Below are 21,582 nucleotides of genomic sequence, written 5' to 3' on the forward strand. Positions count from 1 at the left end.
TACCTGGGCACAGCCCTGCTCTGCCCTCGGCCCTGCTCACAGGGGCCGCCGCAGGCCCTGGGCTCTGCACACACCTCAGATGCCCTCCTGGAGCACAGCCTGCCCAGGCTGCTCCTAGGATGCCCTTCTGGCCACCCTGCTCACACCCAGGGTTCAGCCACCATCACCCCTCGACCAGTGTCCCATCCATCTGTATACAGAAGCCACGGCCACTTCTTCCTCTCCCTTGGTTTTCTCCTTCCTTGGGGTGGACTCTGCCTGTCGTGGGCACTTGTTCCTGCTCTGCCCTGGCGTGGGCTCCTCCTCGCTGCATCCCAGAGCTGGCCAGCGAATCACCCACACCCATTCCCCAGGAGCCCAGCAGGTGACACTCCCTCTCAGGGTCCAGGGCAGCCATCCCTCCTCGCACTGGGCCAGCTCCAAAGCCCAATGACTCTGCAGACCAGTGAGCAGGTCGAGGCTGTTCCCCACAACACCACAGGGTTGGGGGGGCAGGACACACACAGCGGGGCAAGGACAGGTCAGGCCAGCAGTGCAAATGAGCAGTGGGCTCTGCTCGAGGGCCCAGCCCCACCATGGACGCAGAGGGAGCTGGGGGGCCTAGCAGCTGTGGTGGCCCGTCCACCCCCTACTGGCCACATGGTGCTGGGGGTGCAGTCCCGGGGGGGACATGGCCCCCAGGAGGGAGTGACCCTCCCACTGCCCAGGAATGGAGAGGCTCTGGAGCTCACAGGCCGGCTGGCGGGGCCCCTGTGAGCTCCTCAGACTCACTGACCGCTAGGTGGTCAAGACTTCCGGATTTTCAGAGCAGCAAGCCCCCCACCCCTGCGGGCCCCTCGATCATGCAGGCTGGGACACAGAAAGGACCTGAGACGCTGCGGCCCAGTGACTGGGAGCAGAATTCAGTGGTCTATCTCTGTCTATGCCTCCGTTTCCCCTCTGACACGCACATGACATGTGATCCTGGGGCCAGAGGAGACCTGCTGTCACATACAGACCTCTGGTCTCAACCTGTCTCTAGGCCTCCCCAGACCTCCGCCTCCTCCTGGAAAGGAGGCCCCGTCCGGCCTCCCGAGGGCATGACATCAGGGCCAGCGGGGCCCCCGAGCCAGGCTCACGCAGCCCTGGCCGAGCTCTCCTGGCTGGACCGATGGGAAAGCAGGTGGCAGGCGAGCCGTTACCTGCTGGTGGCCCTATGAACACGCAGTGCCCGTCCTCGCGGGCCGGGAGCGAGGCACAGGGGAGTGGCAGCCCGCGCCCGTCCAGGCGGCTCCAGCATGCGTCCTCCAGGGCCTCGCAGAACTGGCGACAGGGTGGCAGGCCGGGCGGCAGGCCGGGCCCGCAGGGGGGTGCCAGCAGCAGGCAGAAGAACCAGGCCAGGAAGTGGTGGCAGTGGGTCCGGAGCAGTGCCCCCCAGGCTGGGACCGCGGCCTGCACCTCCTCCCGACTTGTGTGGTGGAGGTGGTTGGGCCACCAGGAGCGTCTGATGCCCAGGTGGCCGCAGAGAGCCAGGGAGGGCAGCAGGGGCAGGCAGCGGCCAGCGGTGGTGGGGACAGGCTGCTCGGTGGCAGCCAGCTCAGCAGCCCCGAGCAGTGTGGACTTGTTAGCAAGACCAGGCCCCGCAGAATTAGCCACGTGGGGAGCCCAAGCACCACTGTCCACAGTTAGAGCTGAGACTGCGACATGAGACAGTTTGGCAGGGGGGTCAGAGGAGAGAGCCCAGAGGGCAGTGTGCTTGCCCAGGGAACCCGTCACCAGGGGAGGCAGAGGCGGCATGGGCCTGCGGTCGTCAGCATGCTGCTGGCCGGGACGGGCTGCTGCAAGCAAGAGTCCTTCACCGTCCAGCTGCAGGGGCCGCCCGAGAGGCAGCTGGCTTCCCCGGGGAGGCGCCCGGGCCGGCACGGAGGAAAGAGAAGATCTACCTGGGGTCGGCGATACCAAGGACTCCCTGAACCAGGGTCTGCCGGGGGAGGGTGGCGGCTGGGTGGGCACTGGCAGGGTGCCGGCCTCAGTCCTCTGGGTGTCCGGAGAGCTCAGGGCCGTGGTGCTCAGCTGGAGGGTGGTCCCACTGTCCTGGGGGGTGATGGAGGGTCCAGGGGTGGAGAGGGCGTCCATGGTGTCCGTGGGGGGCGGCGTCTCTGCCCTGGTGGAGCCCTCGCCCGGGGTGGTAGAAAGGGGGTCTGTGGGGGTCGCGGGGGCCAGCGTCCCTGCCCTGGCAGAGCTCTCGGCAGGGGTGGTGTCCTTAGCGTTGTCCCACAGCTGGACGAAGCTCCGGATGCCCTGAGCCACGTTCAGGATCTTGGCTCCGACGCCGGCGATGTTTTCCTCCTTTGGGTCCAGGCTCACGGTGGAGGCCGTGGGGCCAGTGGGGGTCTGGCCCTGCCCCACCTCCGGCCTCCCCAGAGGGGCTGTGGGGCTGGCAGAGACTTTCCACCAGTCGGTGGGAGCATCCCGGGGGGCCATGTGCGTGGTGGTATCCTCCGTGGGCCACACAGGTGAGCTGTCCGGGGGCTTGGAGGCTGGCGCAGCTATGGGCCAGGCACTGTTCCCAGGCCATAGCCAGGAGAACAGGTCAGCCTGGGCGGTCGAGAGGCAGCAGGCAAGCAGCAGGAGGCCGTGGTGGCCGCGGCTGCTGCTGGGGTCGGGAGCCATGGGGCTGTGTGCTCCGCAGAGCAGCAGGCCGCCTCTGCTGTCAGGAGGTGGGGCCAGCCCGCTCCCGCCTCCCGCTCCCCGCCCTCCATCCCGGGCCAGCAGCCAGCTCCCCATTCATCCATCTGGGCGGCTCCTCCTTCCACCTTTCTACTTCAAGAGGGAAAACAGGCCAATCTCCACACAAGGCAACAGGCAGCCCCCAAGAACGCCTCACACTTCCTAGAAGCAGTGGAAGGCCTCCCCCGCCAGAGGCCAAAGGGCACTGGCAGAGCGGCCAGAGGAGTTCCCAGCTCCCTCCGCTGGAACCCGGAGGAGCCCTGGGCCCTTGCAGACTGCCATTCGAGTCTCTGCTCGGGTATGTGGGAACTGGGCGGGCTCCAGGCCAGCACCTTAGTCCCCTGAGGGTAGAGGGGGCTCCTGCATGCTCTGAGGCTCAGGAAAGACCTCCTCCTCAGCCTACATTCTGCAGAGCCCAGAGCTGAGAAAGCACAGGGCATAGGCCCTCAAGGGCATCTGCCCTAGGTAGGGCTAGGAATCTCAGGAGGCAGGGGCGCAGCCCCCAGTCCCCCGTGCCCACCACCCTCTGCACTTGGAGCCACTTTGACTGGGAAAAGCCTGGAAGCCTGGCCTTGGGCCACAGCTCTGGAGCAAAGCTGGAGCTTGGAAACCACTGGGCTCGCTCTGAGTCCTTCCTCCTGCTGCAGCTGCTGAAATGGTCAGCATCCAGCCCCTGGGGCCTGCTCAGAGTCACCTGCTCCCTAACCCATCTGGCTCTGTCCCCCCATGGACACTTGGCTTCCCTCACTCCATCCTGCCAGAGATCACAGCCTCTTCTTCCCTTTCACTCTTAAAACCTGCTCAGTCACACCAGCCCTGTGTCTCCATGGGCTGGAACCAAGGTCTCTGGCAACCCTGCCGGTGTTGGAGTTCTCATGAGTATTTCCCTCAGACCTGGGAGTTTCTGATCAGCTCTTGAGAATTGCCCCAAAGGAAGAGCACTGCAGCTGGGGCAGCTGGGAATCTACATGAAAGCAAAGGGAGATTACGGACTTGATGAGACCAAAGTCTCCAGACAAACGGAGATCCTCCCCACTGCTCCCGCTGCTCAGAGCTCAGCCTCAGAGCAGGGAGGAGGGCTGGGCGAGCATGCCCTGCCTGCAGGCCCTGGGCACCAGCCTCCTCTAGACATCGCTCAGTGCCCCTTCCAGGGGCGTCCCACACTGGAGACACCGGCCTGCAGCTGGACTCCTCCCACCCAGTCCCGACTCCTTCCTTCATGAAACCTCAAACCTGCCTGCTCAGTTGTGTCCAACTCGTTGTGACTCTATGGAGCCCGCCAGGCTCCTCTATCCACAGGATTCTCCAGGCAAGAATACTGGAGTGAGTTGCCATTTCCTTCTCCAGGGGATCTTCCCAACCCAGGCAGATTCTTTACCACTGATCCACCAGGAAAGCCCTCAGATGATACAATTCCTCATCCAGGACACTAAGGAATGTGGCCCCAAGAACTTACGTCCTCCCAGAGCCCACTTTGGGGTATGGGGAGAAGGCCCTGGTGCCAGAGCAGCCGTGCCTGGGACTCATGGTTGGTGTGGGTGTCTGACTCGGAGGATGCTGCCCCCTCCCCGCCCAGCACCTGCCCTCGGTGATGCCCCTTCAATCCCCCCCAGGAGGGGCCTCAGGCAGCAGCAGGAGGACGGGTGGGGGGGTTTTCCCCCAATAAGAGGGCCCCAGGGCAGGACCAGCTCCAAGCTCTGTCCCATCCTGACCACCTGATGGGCGGTCTATAAAGCAATGTCCACAGTCAGCAGGCCAGGGCCCAGCTCCTGCCTTTACCATGGGCCTGCACACAGCATGGCCAGCAGCGCTCACGGTAAGGAATCCTCGGCCAGCTGACCAGGGGCCAGAGCCTGGGAGACAGGAGCCCAGGTGAATCCAGGCGGTCTACACACATGCCTGCACATGCCCAACACTCACTTCAGCAAACACAGGTGCTCCCTCCTGCAGGCTCACATCATCACACGCAATCTCACGCCTCCCCACACACACACCACGCTCCACGCTAGACCCCATGTGTGCCCTGCATGCCTGGCACACCAGCTGCCCCTCTACCCAAGTTCCCCGAGATCCCTGTCCACTCCAGGCTGTGGCTGGGCCCAGTTCAGGACAAGGATGCTGTCGATAAATGCTGTCCAGGGGGCTGGGCAGCCTGGGGTCAAAAGCATGGTTCAGGACGGCAGAACACCGGTCTTCTCTGGAAAAGGGCGGGGGAGCACTATGTGAGCCGACATCTGGGCCCCCTACCCATCCCAGAATTCTCAGAAACGCCCAGAGAACGTTCTTGCTGTTTACTGCCACTAATGGGATTTTATGCCTGAAAGTCTCCGGAAAATCTCAGGACAGAAATTCCAGAAGCCCTTCCCCTTCTCCGGGCATGTCCTGGAGGGAGACCCTGGGCCCAGTTGAGGGAGAGCCTCCGCGCCGTCAGCGTGGGGCTGCCCTGTTCGCCCTGGCCCGGCCTCAGCTACTCCCTGGGGCCCCGCAGCAGCCCCGGCCCCACACGCACTCGTTCACCTCACCCTGCTTGGGAGAGCCAGGAGCACGGAACCGTGCTGCTGTGGCCCCCCTGCACTGAGCACCCACACCATCCCCAGGAGACACCTCCACCTTCCCCCCCGACCCCACTCTTCCTGCCCACCTTCTGGATGCCAAGGTCACCTCCCAGCACTCTGAGAACATCACACGTCCACCTCCTCTGAGAACACCAGCATGGCCCTGCCCCAGGCCTCGGCTCCCATCGGGAAGCAACCTGCCGAGGTGCTGGGCTGAGACACCCCTCCCCCCCATCACACACCTGTACACACGTTCATGTGCACAGACTCACACGCACATGCACACACCCCCACACACACATGCCCATGGGCACAGCAGCATTCAGAAAGCCTGCGGTGTAGACCAGGCTCCCTGCTGGCTGTGGCTGCCACAGGCCTGCCTGGGCCAGCCCGTCGGGACACACAGGGTCTGAGCCTCAGGGCCCTGCGGAGGGTCCTGTGGGCGCTGGTTCCTCCGGAGTCCGTGCTCAACATGGAGGCCGGATAGTCTTCCCTGAGCTGCCCATGGGGATGGAGGAGGGGAAACGGGTTTTGAGGAAACCCCTGGAAATGGCTGAAACACAGATACCTCTGGGTCAGGACCCATGTTTCTGGGCCCCCAGGTTAGGAGTGACCGGGATCCTGGAATTCCTGGTGAGCTAGGAATTCACTGGGTCCAGGACCAGAAGCCAACAACAGCACGGTTCCTGCTGGGTCTCCTTCTGCAAGCTCTCACGCACCCCTCAAGGCCTCGTGCCCCATGCTTACTGCCCTGCAGCTCCAGACAGGCCTGCCCTGCCTCAGTGATGAGGCCTCCTCCTCGATGGTGTGGTAGCTTCTGTACTTTATTAACCTGGTGTCCTCCTGTATTCAGAGTCCATGCTGCCACTACTTAAGTCAAGTTTTCCTGCATGGGTTGGTTCCCCACCACCACCCGCCCCGCCTGCAGAACTATCTCTGGTGACCTCTGACCTTTGAAAGACATGGAGTTTCTGTCTGAAGTTTCTTGGACACTATCAAATACAATGGTATTTTAATTTATAGAAGAGAATTCTCGACCCAGTGGAGATAGGAAGGTGGTGTTGGGAATAACAAGGTGGCTTTCTCTCTCACAGGTTCTGGGATATCTTGGGAATCTTGCAGGTGTCAGGTGACCCCTAGCAAAGCTTCAAGTGGATTCCCTTTTCTTCTCATGCCAGGAACACCCCACCCCCACCAGGACACCCCACAGCCCTGGCTGAAAGGCCCTCCTTGCTCCTCCGCCCATGCACAAACCAAGCGAACACCTCTACCCTGTTGATGCCCCAAAGGGCTCACCAAGTGCATGGGAGCCTGTGTGTCTATAGGTGTGTGTCTGCGTGTCTCTGATGGGTGTCCCAGTACATCTCTGTATATGCAGTGCACGTCTGTGGACCCACACGTGTGCACATGTCTCGGGTCCGGGTGCACTGTGTCCACTCCCCTATGCACACGGCCATCTCGGGTTTCCAATGCCAGGGAGGCCCCTGGCCAACAGGGAAGTCCCACCAGGTCGGGGTTTGCTAGCCGCCCCTGGGGTCTGCACAACCCAGGGACGGGCATTAGGACTTGCATGTGACAGTGGCTGAGCTCAGCCTTCTACTTGCAGCTTCTCTTCGGAATGATGCCCAAATGACACCCAAATCCAAAGCCATCTAGTTGCTCCCTCACGCCTGGGGCCTCTCTGATGGCACCTGGGCACCGTCCTTATGGGACAGGTCTCTCTGGTTCAGGATCACTCTCCCTCCAAGCACCAGGGGGGCTGAGGGGCCGGCCACCCGCTAGAAGAGGACCCAGCACCCGGAACTTCCGAAAGGTTCTGCCTCAGGCCCCTGCCTGGCCCATCGCCCCGCCCCGCCTCCTATATCACCACGCCCACTGCCCCGCCTCTCATCCCGCCCCGCCTCCTGCCCTGCTCCGCCTCGCCCTGCGGTTCACCAGGGTTTGTTCTGTCTTCTTGGCGCGACTGGTTCGGATTCCTGAATAATGTGATCTTTCATTTTCATTTTTAAAAAAAGCAGAAACATCCACATGTGATCAGAACTAATCTGAGGAACAAAGAGATGAGCGGGGCCACAAGCTCAGAGGAGGGCCTTGTCTGCCTGGCTCTTGGGGGCACTGCCCCTGGGGCCTCAGACGTCCTGGGCCCAGGCGGGGTCTCCCCTGAGGCCCTCCGAGTGGTCTGCCTGGGGCTGCCCACACCTGCCCAAAGGCCCCCAAGCCAGCACATCCTGCAGGGACCCCCTTCTCAGGTCATTTGGGGTTCTCTCTCTTGCCCCTGAGGACCAGACACTAGAGACTGTTCAATATGCGTGGGCCTGCGGGAGCTGGCCAGCCCTGGCAGGTGTCCCCAGGCCCCTGCCTGATGACTGGCCAGCCCTGGCAGGTGTCCCCAGGCCCCTGCCTGATGACTGGCCAGCCCTGGCAGGTGTCCCCAGGCCTCGGAGGAAAGGGCTTGAGAAACAACTGTTCCAGCACCCACTGCTGGGGCACAGGCCCCAGGGCAGCAGCGCGTCCTGTAAAGACCTGTGCGCTGTTGACACGCTGTCTCCAGCCCCTCCAAAATGGAGCACGACCCCTCCTCTCTGTGTCCAACTAGTTTGTAGTGTCTGGAGTGTCCAGATGTCCTGCCCCAGCCCTGTGTTTCACAGCGACCCTGTCGACCCACAGGGATAAAGCCCTGTCACTGGGTGGGGTGGCAGCAGGCTCTGTGTGGACCACTGGCGGGGCCCCTGCCCCAGCCTTTCCTCATGGCCACTGTCCACCCTCAGGTTCCCGGGAATATTGAGTGGTCAGGGGAGGCCAGGCAGCTGGGACTACGGGTCAAGGCCCGTGGGTACCGCCCCTCCCTGTGGGTGTCGGTCACCTGAGGACCCACCTGGCCGCACGGCCAGTGAGAGCCGAGCACACAGACCCAAGGACCAAGGTGGCAGGCACGTTGCAACACTCTCTAATTTTTAACTGCCAGGCTGTCCTGCCCCTTCTGTCCTCAGGCGTCATTTAACCTACTTCCTCCCCCAAGGGCTGTGACCCCAAGGCCGGGCCAAGCAGGGGTGGGCGAGGGGCCACCTAGTGGGAAGGAGAGCCCCAGCCTCAATCCCAGACTCCTCTGTAGGTGACATTGAGCCTTGGGAACCCTCCAACCCCTAGATCCACACCAAGCATCACCCTGCACTCAGAGGAGTGGGCCTCTCCCGCAAACCCACCACTGGCCTGAGGGTGACAAGAAACACTGGGGCCCCTCCGGCCCCCACAGAGCCAGTTCTTGGAGAGGTGAGCATGGCAGGTGGAGACCCCCTGCTGGAGGGGTCATCAAGGGAGGTGAGAGGTGGTCACAGAGCAGAGATTCTCAAGACATGGACACATCTCAGGGAACAGGCACCTTCCCGAAGGGACCACCCAACAACCACCAAACACCAATGCCCTCCCAGCTCCCGGCTCCTGGCTCCTGGTGGAAGGCCAAGTGGAGGACACGTGCACGCCTGTCCAGGGCACACCCCGAAGCTGGAATCTAAACATGAGGAAGCAGCTGGACAACTCAGACAGGGTGTTTCACAGGACAGTGGCCAGACTGTCCAGAAACATCTGCGTCAGGAAAGCGAGGTGGGAGGTACCATCCAGGGTGAGAGACTGAGGAGCCACGGCCACCAAGGGCCACATGGCACCTCGATGTGCCCAGGCCACCGAGCAGAGACAAGGGCCACTTCACTGGGACCTGGAGGGCCCTGTGAGTATGGCCTGTTCATCAGAGAGCAGGTGGACAGGTGTGATGTCCCCGCTGCAGGAGACACACTCAGGAAGACCAGGTAACAGGTTGGGACGTGGTGCTCACAGCAATGAGAGGAGCGTGTGCATCTGCACAGGGATGTGAGTGTGGACACACACGTGGACGTGTACATGAGGCGTGTGTGGCCCTGCGACAGACATGGACAGGCCTGGGGAAGAAGGGGAACCATGGTGAAGGGCGCACGTGAGCAGACTCCGCACAGTCCTTCCGACTTTTCTGCAGGTTTGCAACCTTCCCACAAGAGAAGTTCACAGGGAGAGCAGAGCTCACCTCCTGTGTCCACATGGAGCACTCTCTCCACCGCCTGTCTCTGGAAATGCAGTTGGCTCGCAGAGGGGGGTCAGATCTGCTTTCCAGGCACATCCCACCCCTGCGGCCACATGTGGGAGTTACCCTGCCGACCCTTCAACCCCCTTAGCAGGTTGCCCACCAGGTGGGAGCAGTTCCTAGCTTCCCTGAGCACCCAGCAGGCAACACCACCATCAATTGCCCTTAATTGAAAAGGAGATCCAACCAGTCCATTCTGAAGGAGATCAGCCCTGGGATTTCTTTGGAAGGAATGATGCTAAAGCTGAAACTCCAGGACTTTGGCCACCTCATGCAAAGAGTTGACTCATTGGAAAAGACTCTGATGCTGGGAGGGATTGGGGGCAGGAGGAGAAGGGGACGACAGAGGATGAGATGGCTGGATGGCATCACTGACTCGATGGACGCGAGTCTGAGTGAACTCTGGGAGTTGGTGATGGACAGGGAGGCCTGGCGTGCTGCGATTCATGGGGTCGCAAAGAGTTGGACACGACTGAGCGACTGAACAGAACTGAACTGATGTTCAGTTTCCAGGTAACCCTAGTGGTAAAAGAATCTACCTGCAGTGCAGGAGACACGGGTTCAATCCCTGGGTTGGAAGATGCCCCGGAGGAGGAAACGGCAGCCCACTCCAGTATTCTTACCCTTAGAATCCCATGGACAGAGGAGCCTGGCAGCTTCAGTCCATGGGGTCACACAGAGTTGGACAGGACTTAGCACATCAGCTCAGCACCACAAAACAAAAGATCTAAGCATGCTTCCTCAGTCAGGCTGTAGACTCTGGGAATCGTCCAAACTCCACCCACCAAAGCAGAGCAGACATGTTTACAAGCTCTAAAACTCCTTTAAGAACGAGAGGTGCTTCTATACTTTGTTCTTCTTTTACAAGATTGCTATGCTGGGTGCCTTGAAATCCCACATGGATATGAGGGTCAGTTGGCCAGTTCCTACAAGGATACCAGCGGGATGGGGTGGGGGCTGCACTGGCTGGAGGTGGTATCAGGTGGTGATGCCATGCCAACAATGAGAAGTCTTCCAGTTGGAGAACATGTGGTGTTTTCCCTTCATTTCTCTCTATGTTGGTTTTTAGTTTTCAGAGTACACGTTTTACACTTCTTAAATTTATTCCTACATATTTTACTCTTTTTGATGCTTCTGTAAATAGCATTTTTTTTTCTAAATTTCATTTCTGGATTGTTCATTGCAAGTTATCGAGAAATACAATTGGTTTTTACACTGATTTTGTATCCCTGCAAACTTGCTGAATTTATTTCTTGTGATAATTTTTAGCAGGTGTTTTAGGACTCTACATAAATAAGATCACAGCATCTGTGAACAGAGTACAACGTTGAATAGAAGTGGTGAGAGGGGTTGTCCTTGCCTTGGCCCGATCTTTTGGGAAGCGCCCAGCCTCTCAGCAGTAAGTACAGTGTTAGGGACGGGTCTTCAGAAATGCCTTTTATTGACTTGAGGAAGTGCCTGCTTCCTAGTCTGGGGAATGTTCTTATCATGAAAGGGTGTTGGACTTCCTCTCATGTCTTTTCTGTATCTGTTGAGATGACTGTGTGATTTTTATTTCGTTGATTTTATATATTGCATTAATTCCCAGACATTAAACCAAAGGTGCATTCCTGGGATAAAGCCCACGGGTCATGACGTCATTCTTTCTCTGTGACTGGACTTAGTCTGCCAAGTCTTCTGAGGGTTTTGTGATGTAAGAAGTACTGGTCTGTGGTTTTCTGAGTTTGTGGTATCCCTACAGTTTTGGCCTCATAAAAAGAGCTGGGATGTGTCCTCCCCCACCACCCCTTATTTTCTGAAAGGGTTTGTGAAGAACTTGTTTTAATTCTTCTTTAAAATGGTAGTAAAAATCAGCAGTGAAGCCATGTTTTCTTTATGGGAAGTTTATGGATTACCAATTGAACCTCTTCATTTGTTACAGATCTACTCAAATAATCTATTTCTGAATTGAATTTCAGTAGTCTGTCTCTCTAGAAATGTGTTCACTTTATCTAAGTTGTATAGTTTGTTAACATATAGTTGCTCACAGTTTGGGGTTAGAACAGCATGCAGGGTTAGAACAAAACTGCAGGATTCACATTTCCCTGTTTCAAAACTTCCTAAAATGCTAAGGAACCAAGTCAGCACGATACTGGCATGCAGACAGGCGACAGGTGAGTGAAACAGAATCAGGAGTCTTGAAATAAACTCACACATCCATGGTCAACTGACTTTTGACAAGGTTGCCAAAACTATTCCATGGGGAAAGAATAGTTTTCAACAAGTGGGCTGGATGGCCACAGGCAAAAGATGTGGCTAGACCCTTACTTCACACCATGTACAAAAATCAGCTTCAGATGGATCAACATCTAAATATAAGGGCTGAAAGTAAAAGGAAAACTCTTTCTTACTGGAAAACACAGAATACATCTTCACAAGCTTGGATTTGGCAAAGGATTCTTAGATATGACACCCAAAGCCTAAGCAACAGGAGAAAAAATAGATAAATTTGACTTCATCAAAACTGAAAGCTTTTGTGCTTCAAAGGACACAAGAAAGTGAAAAGATAACCACAGAATGGAAGAAAATACTCGCAAATCACATACCCAAGAAGAGATTTATATCTGGGACATATAAAGAACACCTACAACCCAACAACAAGAAGAAAATCTAATTGTTTAAATGGGCAAAGAGTCTGAATAGACATTCCTCTGTTGAAGACATAGAAACAGCTAACAAGCACCTGAGAAGATGCTCCACACCAGCAGTCACTGGGAAACATAAACGGGAACCACAGCGGGATACGGGTCACACCCACTCAGAGGGCGAGAGTCAAAAACATAATCGCAAGTGCTGGAGAGATGCAGGGACGTCACAGCCCTTATCCCCTCCTGGCCCGAGTGTAAGATGGGCAGACGCTTTGGAGGAGTCTAGCAGTTCCTCAGATGGTTAAGCAGAGCTACCTTGTGTCCCAGAAATTCCACTCTGGATTGATATTGAGAGACATGAAAGCATGTGTCCACACAAAATCTTGTGCACGAATGTTTACAACAGCACCATTCACTTCAGTCAAAAGGAGGAACAATGAAGTGTCCCCAGCTGCCAATGGTCACATGGGCGGTCCATCCACACAGCGGAGTGTGGCTCAGTCATGAAAAGAAGGAGGTCCTGACACGCACCGCAACACAGATGATGCTTGAACACACGACATTCAGTGATACAGCCACACACACAGGTCACATAAAGACTCCATTTACATGAAATAAAATAGGGAAATCTATAGACCCTGATGCTGAGAAAGACTGAGGGCAGAAGAAGGGGGTGACAGAGGATGAGATGGTTGGATGGCATCCCTGACTCAATGGACATGAGTTTGAGCAAGCTCCGGGAGATGGTGAAGGATAGGGAGGACTGGTGTGCTGAGTCCATGGGGTCGCTAAGAGTCGGACACGACTTAGACAGTAAACAGCAACACAGAAAGTAAACCAGTAGGTTAGTGGTTGGTTAGGGCTGGGGTGCAGAGAAGGCAATGGCCCCCGACTCCAGTGCTCCTGCCTGGAGAATCCCAGGGACGGGGCAGCCTGGTGGGCTGCAGTCCATGGGGTCGCGAAGAGTCGAACACGACTGAGCGACTTCACTTTCACTTTTCACTTTCCTGCATTGGAGAAGGAAATGGCCACCCACTCCAGTGTTCTTGCCTGGAGAATCCCAGGGACGGGGGAACCTGGTGGGCTGCAGTCCATGGGGTCTCACAGAGTCAGACACGACAGAAGCGACTCAGCGCAGCAGCAGCAGGGCTGGGGTGACAGCTAAAAGGTTTCTTTTTTTTTTTGCTGAAATGTAGTTGATGTGCGGTATTATGTAAGTTCCAGGCGTACAATAGAGTGATTCACAACTTTGAAAGGTTAGGCTTCATTCATGGTTATTATAAACCCCACGTTGTACAATATATCCTCAGTTGCTTATTTTGTACCTAATAGTGTGTAACTTAACCTCAGCCCCTTTCTTGCCCTTTCCCTCCCCACTGGTGACCACTAGTTTGTTCTCTGTATCTGTGATCCTGCTTCTTTTTTGTCGTTTTCACTAGTTTGCTGCATTTTTTAGATTCCACATATATGTGCTATGCTTCCCTCGTGGCTCAGACGGTAAAGAATATGCCTGTTACGCAGGACACCAGGGTTCAGTCCCTGGGTGGGGAGGATCTCCTGGAGAAGGGAATGGCAACCCACTCCAGTACTCTTGCCTGGAGAATCTTATGGACAGAGGAGCCTGGTGGGCTACAGTCCAGGGGGTCGCAAAGAGTCGGACACGACCAACACTTTCACTGTACGTGGTATCACATGATACCGTGTGTTCTAGTGGTATAAGTCTTTTTCTGTCTGACTTATTTCACTCGGCATAATGCCCTCCATGATGTTGTAAGTGGCAAAATTAAGACTTGTTTTTGAAAAGATAGAAATGTTCTGAAATTACGAACATCTTTGAACTAAAACCTTCTGAATCATACACTTTAAGTCAGTGAATTTATGGCATGTGAATTATGGCTCAGTAGAGCTGTTTAAAAAAAGAGTGAAGGGAGACTGTCACATTTTTCAAATCACACAATCCCAACACTACTTAATTTGCATTTATTTGATGGTTCCTGAGATTGATGTTTTGAATACAGTCAATGAAAATATTTCTTTCTTTTATAAATTCCTGTGCACTTTTACTCATTTTTAAGAGAGTATTTAATCTTTAAAAAAAAAAAAAAAAAAACCCAGGGATACAGTCAATGGTTGTCTTTGCTACTAATGATGTTTTTCAAGCTTATCACAAGCCTCTTTCACAAAACCCAGGTTCCTACTCTTAATGAGCTCCATCTGTGCCCGAGGGGCCTCTCTGGGCCTGGAAACCTGGCAGGTCCACAGAGCTGCCAGTTCTTAGCTCCGCCGGCTCGAGGCGAAATTCACGCCTGTGCTTCACTCTGCACAAGGCACGTGGACCAACATCACGGCCATCCTGCGTCTCGTCAGGAGCCCCGGGAAGGAGGTGGGCCGACCCCAGAGGGGACAGGAGACAAGGACTCTCTGGCTCGGGGCCCAACGTGTACCCACATCCCTGTGCTCCCGTGCTCCACCTCGGGGGACATCGTCCTTCCTTCATTCGACAAACGCGCCTTGAGCTTCTCCTATGGGCCCAACCTGCTCTGGGCACTGGAGACGTGTCAGCCTCGGGTAGGAGGAGTCAACCACCAAGAGGACACGAACCAACTGGACAGCAAGGGGTGCACGGGGTGAGTGCTGGTGCAGGGCAGAGGGAGGGCACCTGGCGGGGGATGGAGAACCCAGCAGCGTCCCCCACGCTCGGACACCAAGTCCTGTGCAGTGACCTGGCCTCCCCTGTGGAAGGGTCAGACGGCTGCTCGGCCACCCGGGCGGGGCAGGCAGGCCCTGCGCCAGTGGGGAGGACGGTCCCCTTTCCTGGAGTCTTAAGGTCAACCAAGCCAGTGTCACCACGAGACCTGGGTCCTTTAGCAGCTGTGGATGCCTTCGGTGTCTGCGGTTCCAGGGTCACGTCCGTGACACACACGACAGGGCACCTGGGGGCTGGCATTTCAAATAAAGGCCCTTGACCCAGGAAGTTAATATTTGACTAGTGTTTCCACCGAGGGTCACATCGCTGCACCATCCTTCGGCGACAGGGACAGCGGGGAGCTCTGAGCAATGACTTGTCCCCATCCCGCCCCCCGCCCCCCGCCAACAGGCACAGGGCAGCCTTAGCCCCCATGACCTTCTAGAACCCATGAGAACATGCTGGGGGACAGGAGGCCTTGGACCTGAGATCTGGGCTCCCGTGGGTGGGGGCCACAGCGAGGGTTGGGGGCAGAGAGAACGCAGAGGACCAGCAGGGACCTTAAAGCAGCAAGCTGCCTGATTAGTTTTTAAGGGCCTGACGGTTGCTCATTAACTGGATTTTTCATGGCCGACTGGAGGGCAGGCTCTTGTGGCCAGGTTCCCACGGCGGGGGGAAGCGCCAGGGAGCAGCCGCCGGCTCGGTCGGCCCCAACCTGTGACAGCTCCGGTCAGGGTCAGGCTGCGCTCTGGGACGTGCAGCCTGGCCGGTCAAGGCTGGAGCCCCCTACCCCAGCGCCTACAGCCGCCCTTCTAACTTCATGTCCACAAGCACCTCCTGGATGGCAGGCCCCTTGCCCCTTTCTCAGAGCCAAGCCCTCGGGCAGGAAGAGAAGCAGGCCAGGGGGTTGGGGGGAGTGGCGGAGCAGCTGTCTGCCACTGGAGGGTGTGCCGTGAACATGACCTTATTAGGAAGAGGTCATGCATGTGAAATTAAGGATCTCAAGTCAAACTGGGTCCCAGATCAACAAGGAGGGTCCTCAACAAGAGACACAGCCCAGGGAGCAGCAGGGGGAGATGGACAGGAGTGAGGGAGATGGCCACCAGCCAGGACGCCCGGAGTCCTGGGAGTTGGACAAGCCAGGAGGGGCCCCCCGGAACCCTCGGACGGAGCACCACCCCGGCCCTCAGACTTCCGGCTGAGAGAGAAGAGATTTTGGTTGTTTTAGGCCCCACAGTATGTGGTCATTTTTAACGGCTGCCCCACGAGACCCCCAGGGTTGCCAAGGACAGGTGGGAGCAGTGGGGGAGGTGGGGGCGGGCAGCAAGCCCACCCAGAGCATCAGGGCTTTCCCCTGCGGCCAGGGCTGCAGCCTGTGACCTGCCCAACCACCCCCAGGGCTGGGCTCATGTCTGTGGTAGAGGCAGCCCCTGGCCAGGCCCACTGGGTCGTGATCATCCACACAAAGCCGAAACCCACAGGGCAGAGGGAAGGCTGGGGTTCGGCACCGCCTGCCCCCACCTCCACCTAGTTAACCCTCGGCTGGGAGGAAACAAGGACAAGTCCCTTCACAGCTGTCCATGCAGGCTGCCCAAGCACCTGACCAAGCTCAAAGTGCTATGGTCACCCCTCCCAGGAGGTGGCCTCCAGTCATCACCCACCCCCGTCACAGGGACAACTTCACTTATGGGGACGTCAGCCAGCCTGGGGTCAGGACGATGGGGTTGGGAAGCAGAGAGAGCGTGAGCCTAGGCTGCCCGTCAGGCTCCAGGTCCTGCCAGGGAGGGCTCCACGCAGACAGGACCCGGAGAGAGAGGTCAGCCCTAGTCCAGAGCAGAGACCCCACCCAGCGCCTTGCACAGGCCACCGACTCGGGGTTCCGCTCCACAGGCTGAGGTCAGAAGGGGATGTCACAGCCCCGACTCCACAGCATCTGCTGGGAGAGTGCAGTCAAGCGCCCCAGGGTCCAGCAAGCCAGAACTTAAGTTGATGCCAGAACAGTCACAAAGCAGCTGGTCTGGATCCTGCTTCCTGCCCTTTCAGGGCCGCGGGGACACAAACGAGTGGAGGACTGGGTCGGGCCATAGCTCTCACAGGCAGGTGTCCAGACAGCTTGTCCACCTGGCTCCAACTTTTCCTTCTAGCTAAATTCACAGCTGGAGCCATAAATCCCTTCTCAGACTAGTTCCTACCGACCACCCCTCAAACCGCCCCTGCACAGGCTCTGTGCAGATGAATTGCCCCCCAAGCCCTGAGCCATGCTTCCCCCACAAGTCCAGAACTGTCCCGAGTGGCAGTAACTGGAGGAAGATCATCCTGGCCTGTAGATAGGCTTGCGCATAGAAGACGCCCCGGTCTGTGAGCACAGGGCTGTCATGTGGGGCACCAGCCACCAGAGGGAGCCACGGACCCAAGGATGGGAGACGGTAGTGGTGGGCCCAGAAAGTTCACCTTGGGGGATCATTATAAAGAATAAATGTGTTACATGTGTTGTGATGGACACAGGTCCAGAAAGCATCCCCTCCCATCCACAGCCCTAACTTCTCACCCCTCGACCAACACTCAGTGACTGAACGTTGGGGTCCCCAGGCCGGCCGGCACACCAGCCCACCCGGAGAACTGGGTCCCTGTGGGTCTCGTCTGGTCTGGTTGCTCTCACGCTGCTGAACTTATGCCTGCCAGGAAGCACATCCCCAAAATGGGGTCACAGGCTCAGGGACAAGCCCCCAGAATTTAGGTAACGGTGAGGGTCAAGTCGGGGTCCACTGCTGGCCCTGCGTGGGGTGTAGGCAGGAGGTGAGGTATCTTCCTGTGGGAGGACACGTGGGGCCAGAGGGAGGGGCAGGCGGAGTTGTGCACCCCCCACCCCCACCAGACGCACACATGCCGCTCCGCAGACCTGTGAACTTGGATGCAGGCTGCTGGTCAGCTGACCTTAAAATAGAGATGATCCTGGCTTATCAGGGCAGGCCCACTGTGCTCCCAAGGGTCCTTACATGGGGAAGAGCCACAACCAGAGAGATGGTGTCACGAGAAAGACTGAACTGGGGCCCAGAGAGAGAGTCAAGGGAGACGCCGGAAAGGGGATTCTCCCCAGGAGCCCCTGGAAGGACCAGCCCTGCCCACACCCCGATTTCAGTCCAGAGAGAACGGAGTGAGACTTCTGACTTCCACGACGCAGAGAAAGTACCTCTGTGTTACTTTATGGCATGCACCCTGTAGTCACTGGTCACAGGGGCCACTGGACCTCCATCCACTCTGCATCTCCTGAGGGGCCCACACCTGTGACCCTGGCACTGCATCTTCACGTTTGGAGGCCCCTTCCTCCATCCGGCCCAGCACATTCATGTTTGGGGGTGCAAGCGCCTTTTGTTATGGGACGCTGGCATCCTCCCGACCCAGCTCTGCAAACACCTCTCTGGTTTGTCCATCCTTCTCTGGTTCGCCCCTCCATCTCTCGCTCTTGGCTGAGGGTCCTTTTCAGCCCCCCGACTGTGAGACCACTGACGTGTCCTGAATGACAGCCTGATGTTTGCGGTTTCCCTCTTTACTCCAGGACCTTCAGATCATTGCTTCTCAAACCACCAGCCAGGACCTGCTTTCCCCTACCAGTTGTGGCCAACACTTTGTAACACACAGTGAAAATGTCCCAGTGACGCTCCGCACAGGGACTGTCGCTTTCTGGGCTCGGTGCCCTGTCCCCAAGCCGCCCGGGAGCCCTGGGTCACCACGAGCGGGGCATCTGAGCCACCTTCTTCCAGCTGCATGGACAGACGTGCCCCGCCGGCCAGCAAGCAAACCGCCACTTCCAGAGAACGACCACGGGGCAGCTGGCGGGGCCATGGAGGGGCCGCAGTCAGGCTGAAGGCTGCAGCCTTCCTCCCCTTCCTGGGGAAGAGCTGCCTCCAAAGCAGCCCCACAGGAGAGCAGAACCCTGGGCTGCGGCTGGTGGGGCCGTGGAGGGGTTGGAGCAGAGAAAGGAGGGGTCGGCCAAAAGGGCAGGATGGGCAGTTGGTGCGTCCAACCCCACAGCAGCTGCACCCGTGAGCCAGCTCCGGGAGCTCCTATCCAAGGCATGTGTCTGTGGGTGACACACCCCCCACCTCCAGAACGTGGGCAGCTGGACCGGCCCAAACCTGGGAGGGGACATTCCTTCTCTGTCTGGCGTCGCTGGGGGACAGCCGCAGCTTCCTGGCTGAGCCTGGGCAGCAAGCTGCATCCACCGCCCCAGTCCAGCCTGCGTCCAGCAAAGGCGACCTTCCCAATTAACAGCCCCTTTTGTTCCAGATGGAAGTTAAAATGGAAATTTCACTCAACTCTAAACTACAAGAAATGTGGTCCGTGGGAAGTTATACAGTGAACATGGATTCGTCTGTGGGCACAGACCCGCCCACACCCTATCCCCCATCATGTGGGTGTCCACCCTCCAGGGGTGCCAGGCACAGCCCCACTCACACCCTGTTCCTCCCCCATCACGTGGGCATCCCACTTCGGGGGCACCGGGCACAGCCCCACCCATGTCCTGCCCCCCCGTCATGAGGGCATCCCCCTCCAGGTGGCTGGACGGGTCCAGGAGGAGATGGCTGCTTCTGGGCTGCATCCTGCTGGAGAGTGAAGGCCCCCCTTCAGCCTGCAGGGCCCCACTCACGCAGCCCAAGGAAGTCAACCTACAGTTAAATCAGTGTCAGTGATGAGATGACAGACCTCATGGGCAGCACTGCCAGTCTGACTGGAGATAACACCCTCTGAAATGCTCTTTCTCAGAGGACACACGTCTGCGAGGTTTACAGAGCACTCCCAGAAGAAGGGACGGGGCCCCAACATGTGTGGTGTGGATCCACCCACCCAGGCCACCAGGCCCACTGCTCCCACGAGACGGGCAACAGGAGGGATGCCCACAGGTGATGGAAGGGATGCGGGTTCACACACTCACGCCCACTCGAGGGGACCACATGTCATCACGACCCCCAGAGCCCCAGCCCCGGCCACACATGACCCCCACACCCCATGGGAGCCTCCTCAGTGGTGTCAGCTCCTCCCAACAGCTCCAGCGTGGGACCACCTCCTCATTCCCACCTGCACCCTGCAAGCCCCACCGATTTCCCTCCCCAAGTCAGCCAGTCTGTCCCTCGGCCACAGGTCTGGACGGGGCTTCAAGGTTCACCCTGTAGCTGCCTGACCCTCAGGTCACACTGAGCTCTCTCTGCCAGGATGCGTAGCATCCGCCTCCACTGCTCTCACCAAGTCCAGGGCCACCTTTTCTGGATGGTTCCGGGGCACAGCTGACTGCCAGGCGCTGGTCCTCCACACCCACACTGACCACCTGGCCACATGGCCATCCTGACCACTCTGACCACCTGACCACCTGGCCACCCTGACCACCTGACAAATCTGACCACTCTGACCACCTGACCACCCTGACCATTCTGACCACCTGGCCACCTGGCCACCCTACCACCTGATCACCTGGCCAGCCTGACCACTCTGACCGCCTGGCCAGCCTGACCACCTGACCGCCTGACCACCTGGCCATGGACCAAACTGCTCCCCCTGGAGGCCAAACCAGGGCCAAGGGCACAAGGAGTGTGTCCCCTCCAGTGGCGCTCCTGCTCCGATGACCACACCTGTGTCTGTGCCCCCAGCCATGGGCTCACAACACCCATACCTGTTCAGGCTCCCACTGCGTGAGCATGAGCTCCCCCTGCACCTTGTGCCCCTGGGGAAGCGGGGGTGGGGGCGGGGGGCTTCAGGTACAGAGGGCAGGCGCGTGGGCCATCCAGAGCCAGGCTCCACTGAGTGCGTCCCCAGAAAACCACCAAGGAGCCAAGCCCTCTGGGTTCCCATGCGCTCACCGTGGGGCTGGGGTTGCAGAGGCCAGTGCCTGACCCCCAGCTGCCCATGTCTCAGCCTCACAGCCCCTCCATGGCCCAAGGCACAGGGCAGGCACACGGCCAGTCGCCATGTAAAGACACAAGCAGAGAAAGGGAGCTGCGCACCTTAAAGTTTACCCCAACATGCCCCCTGAGGGAACAGGAGGCCATGGAGGCCTAGGGAAGGGACCTCCTTGCAGGTTTGTTAACTTGAAACCAGCCCTGACCCCTGCAAAGGCCGAGGGGCTTCTAGGCCGTCTGAGGCCCTCCCACCTCCCGGAGCAGCTGTGGCCCCAGCAGCGCCGGGGCAGGGCTGTCCACGAAGCCTCTGTCTCCCTCAGAATACAGACCGCCCTGTTAGCACACCTGGCAGGTAGCGAGGACCTAGTCTCTTAAAGCCTGTTCACAATGTACCTATGAAAATAGATTTTCTTAATTTTAAAAGATCGAACAAAATGTTCCCTCCTGTCAGCCAATCTTCCTCCTGACATCTGAACACATTCAGCACGTTTCTGTCTCCCTGCTCTTCTACAATACTCAGAGGGTCAAAAGAATCAAACATTAAAAAAGACTGTGTGACCCCTTTTAAAACGAAACCACTGTTATTTTCTTTGGCTAAACCGTTAAGGCAAGTTTCAAAGAGGATTAACATCTGCACAGCCCGTTGTTTGTCTCCAGAGCCTTTCTGGCGTGTTCTCATGCGGCCATCACAGGAGGGGCCCAGGGTGCCCTGCAGGGGGCATTTCTGGGCCCACAGCGACATACTGGACATCACTCTGGAAGTTGGGCAGGCGGCCAAGCGGTCAGTCTGATTTGTGCAGCTTTTGTCCACCGAGAGGGGAGCGAGCCATGTGCAGGAGGGGATGAGACTGTGCCCTTCCCAGAGGGCACCTCGAGTGGGTCCCACATCACATCTTCGCAGCGTGGAGCCGCCAGGGGTGTGAGAGAGGGGTCTTGTCCTGGTGACCTGCTCCAGGGCCATTCGAGGAAGATGAAACAGAGGAGCCTGGAAACACCGCGGGCA

General features: G+C 57.9%; 1 protein-coding gene across 16 annotated transcripts in view; it reads right to left on the reverse strand.

Moving 5' to 3' along the window:
* COL18A1 (collagen type XVIII alpha 1 chain) overlaps positions 1–21,582 on the reverse strand; it is a 94,642-nt gene that overhangs the window by 49,954 nt on the left and 23,106 nt on the right. For 4 of the 16 annotated variants that reach the window (XR_015133942.1, XR_015133936.1, XR_015133960.1 and 1 more), the window contains exon 1: positions 1,182–2,677. The exons of 4 other annotated variants lie outside the window; for them this stretch is intronic. Coding sequence is in view for 9 of the 12 variants with exons in the window: in XM_086319374.1 (XP_086175500.1) it covers positions 1,182–2,652 (1,471 nt within the window). In the remaining 3 variants the exon portion in view is untranslated. Of the gene's footprint in view, positions 1–1,181; positions 2,678–21,582 lie in introns of those variants that run through there. 8 more of the 16 variants (XM_086319112.1, XM_086319058.1, XM_086319026.1 and 5 more) reach the window with 4 other exon arrangements.

The sequence above is a fragment of the Bos grunniens genome, chromosome 1 (assembly GCF_055505025.1).
Source record: "Bos grunniens cultivar Pamir isolate PY7600 chromosome 1, Bosgru_T2T1.0, whole genome shotgun sequence".
Classification (NCBI taxonomy): Eukaryota; Metazoa; Chordata; class Mammalia; order Artiodactyla; family Bovidae; genus Bos; species Bos grunniens.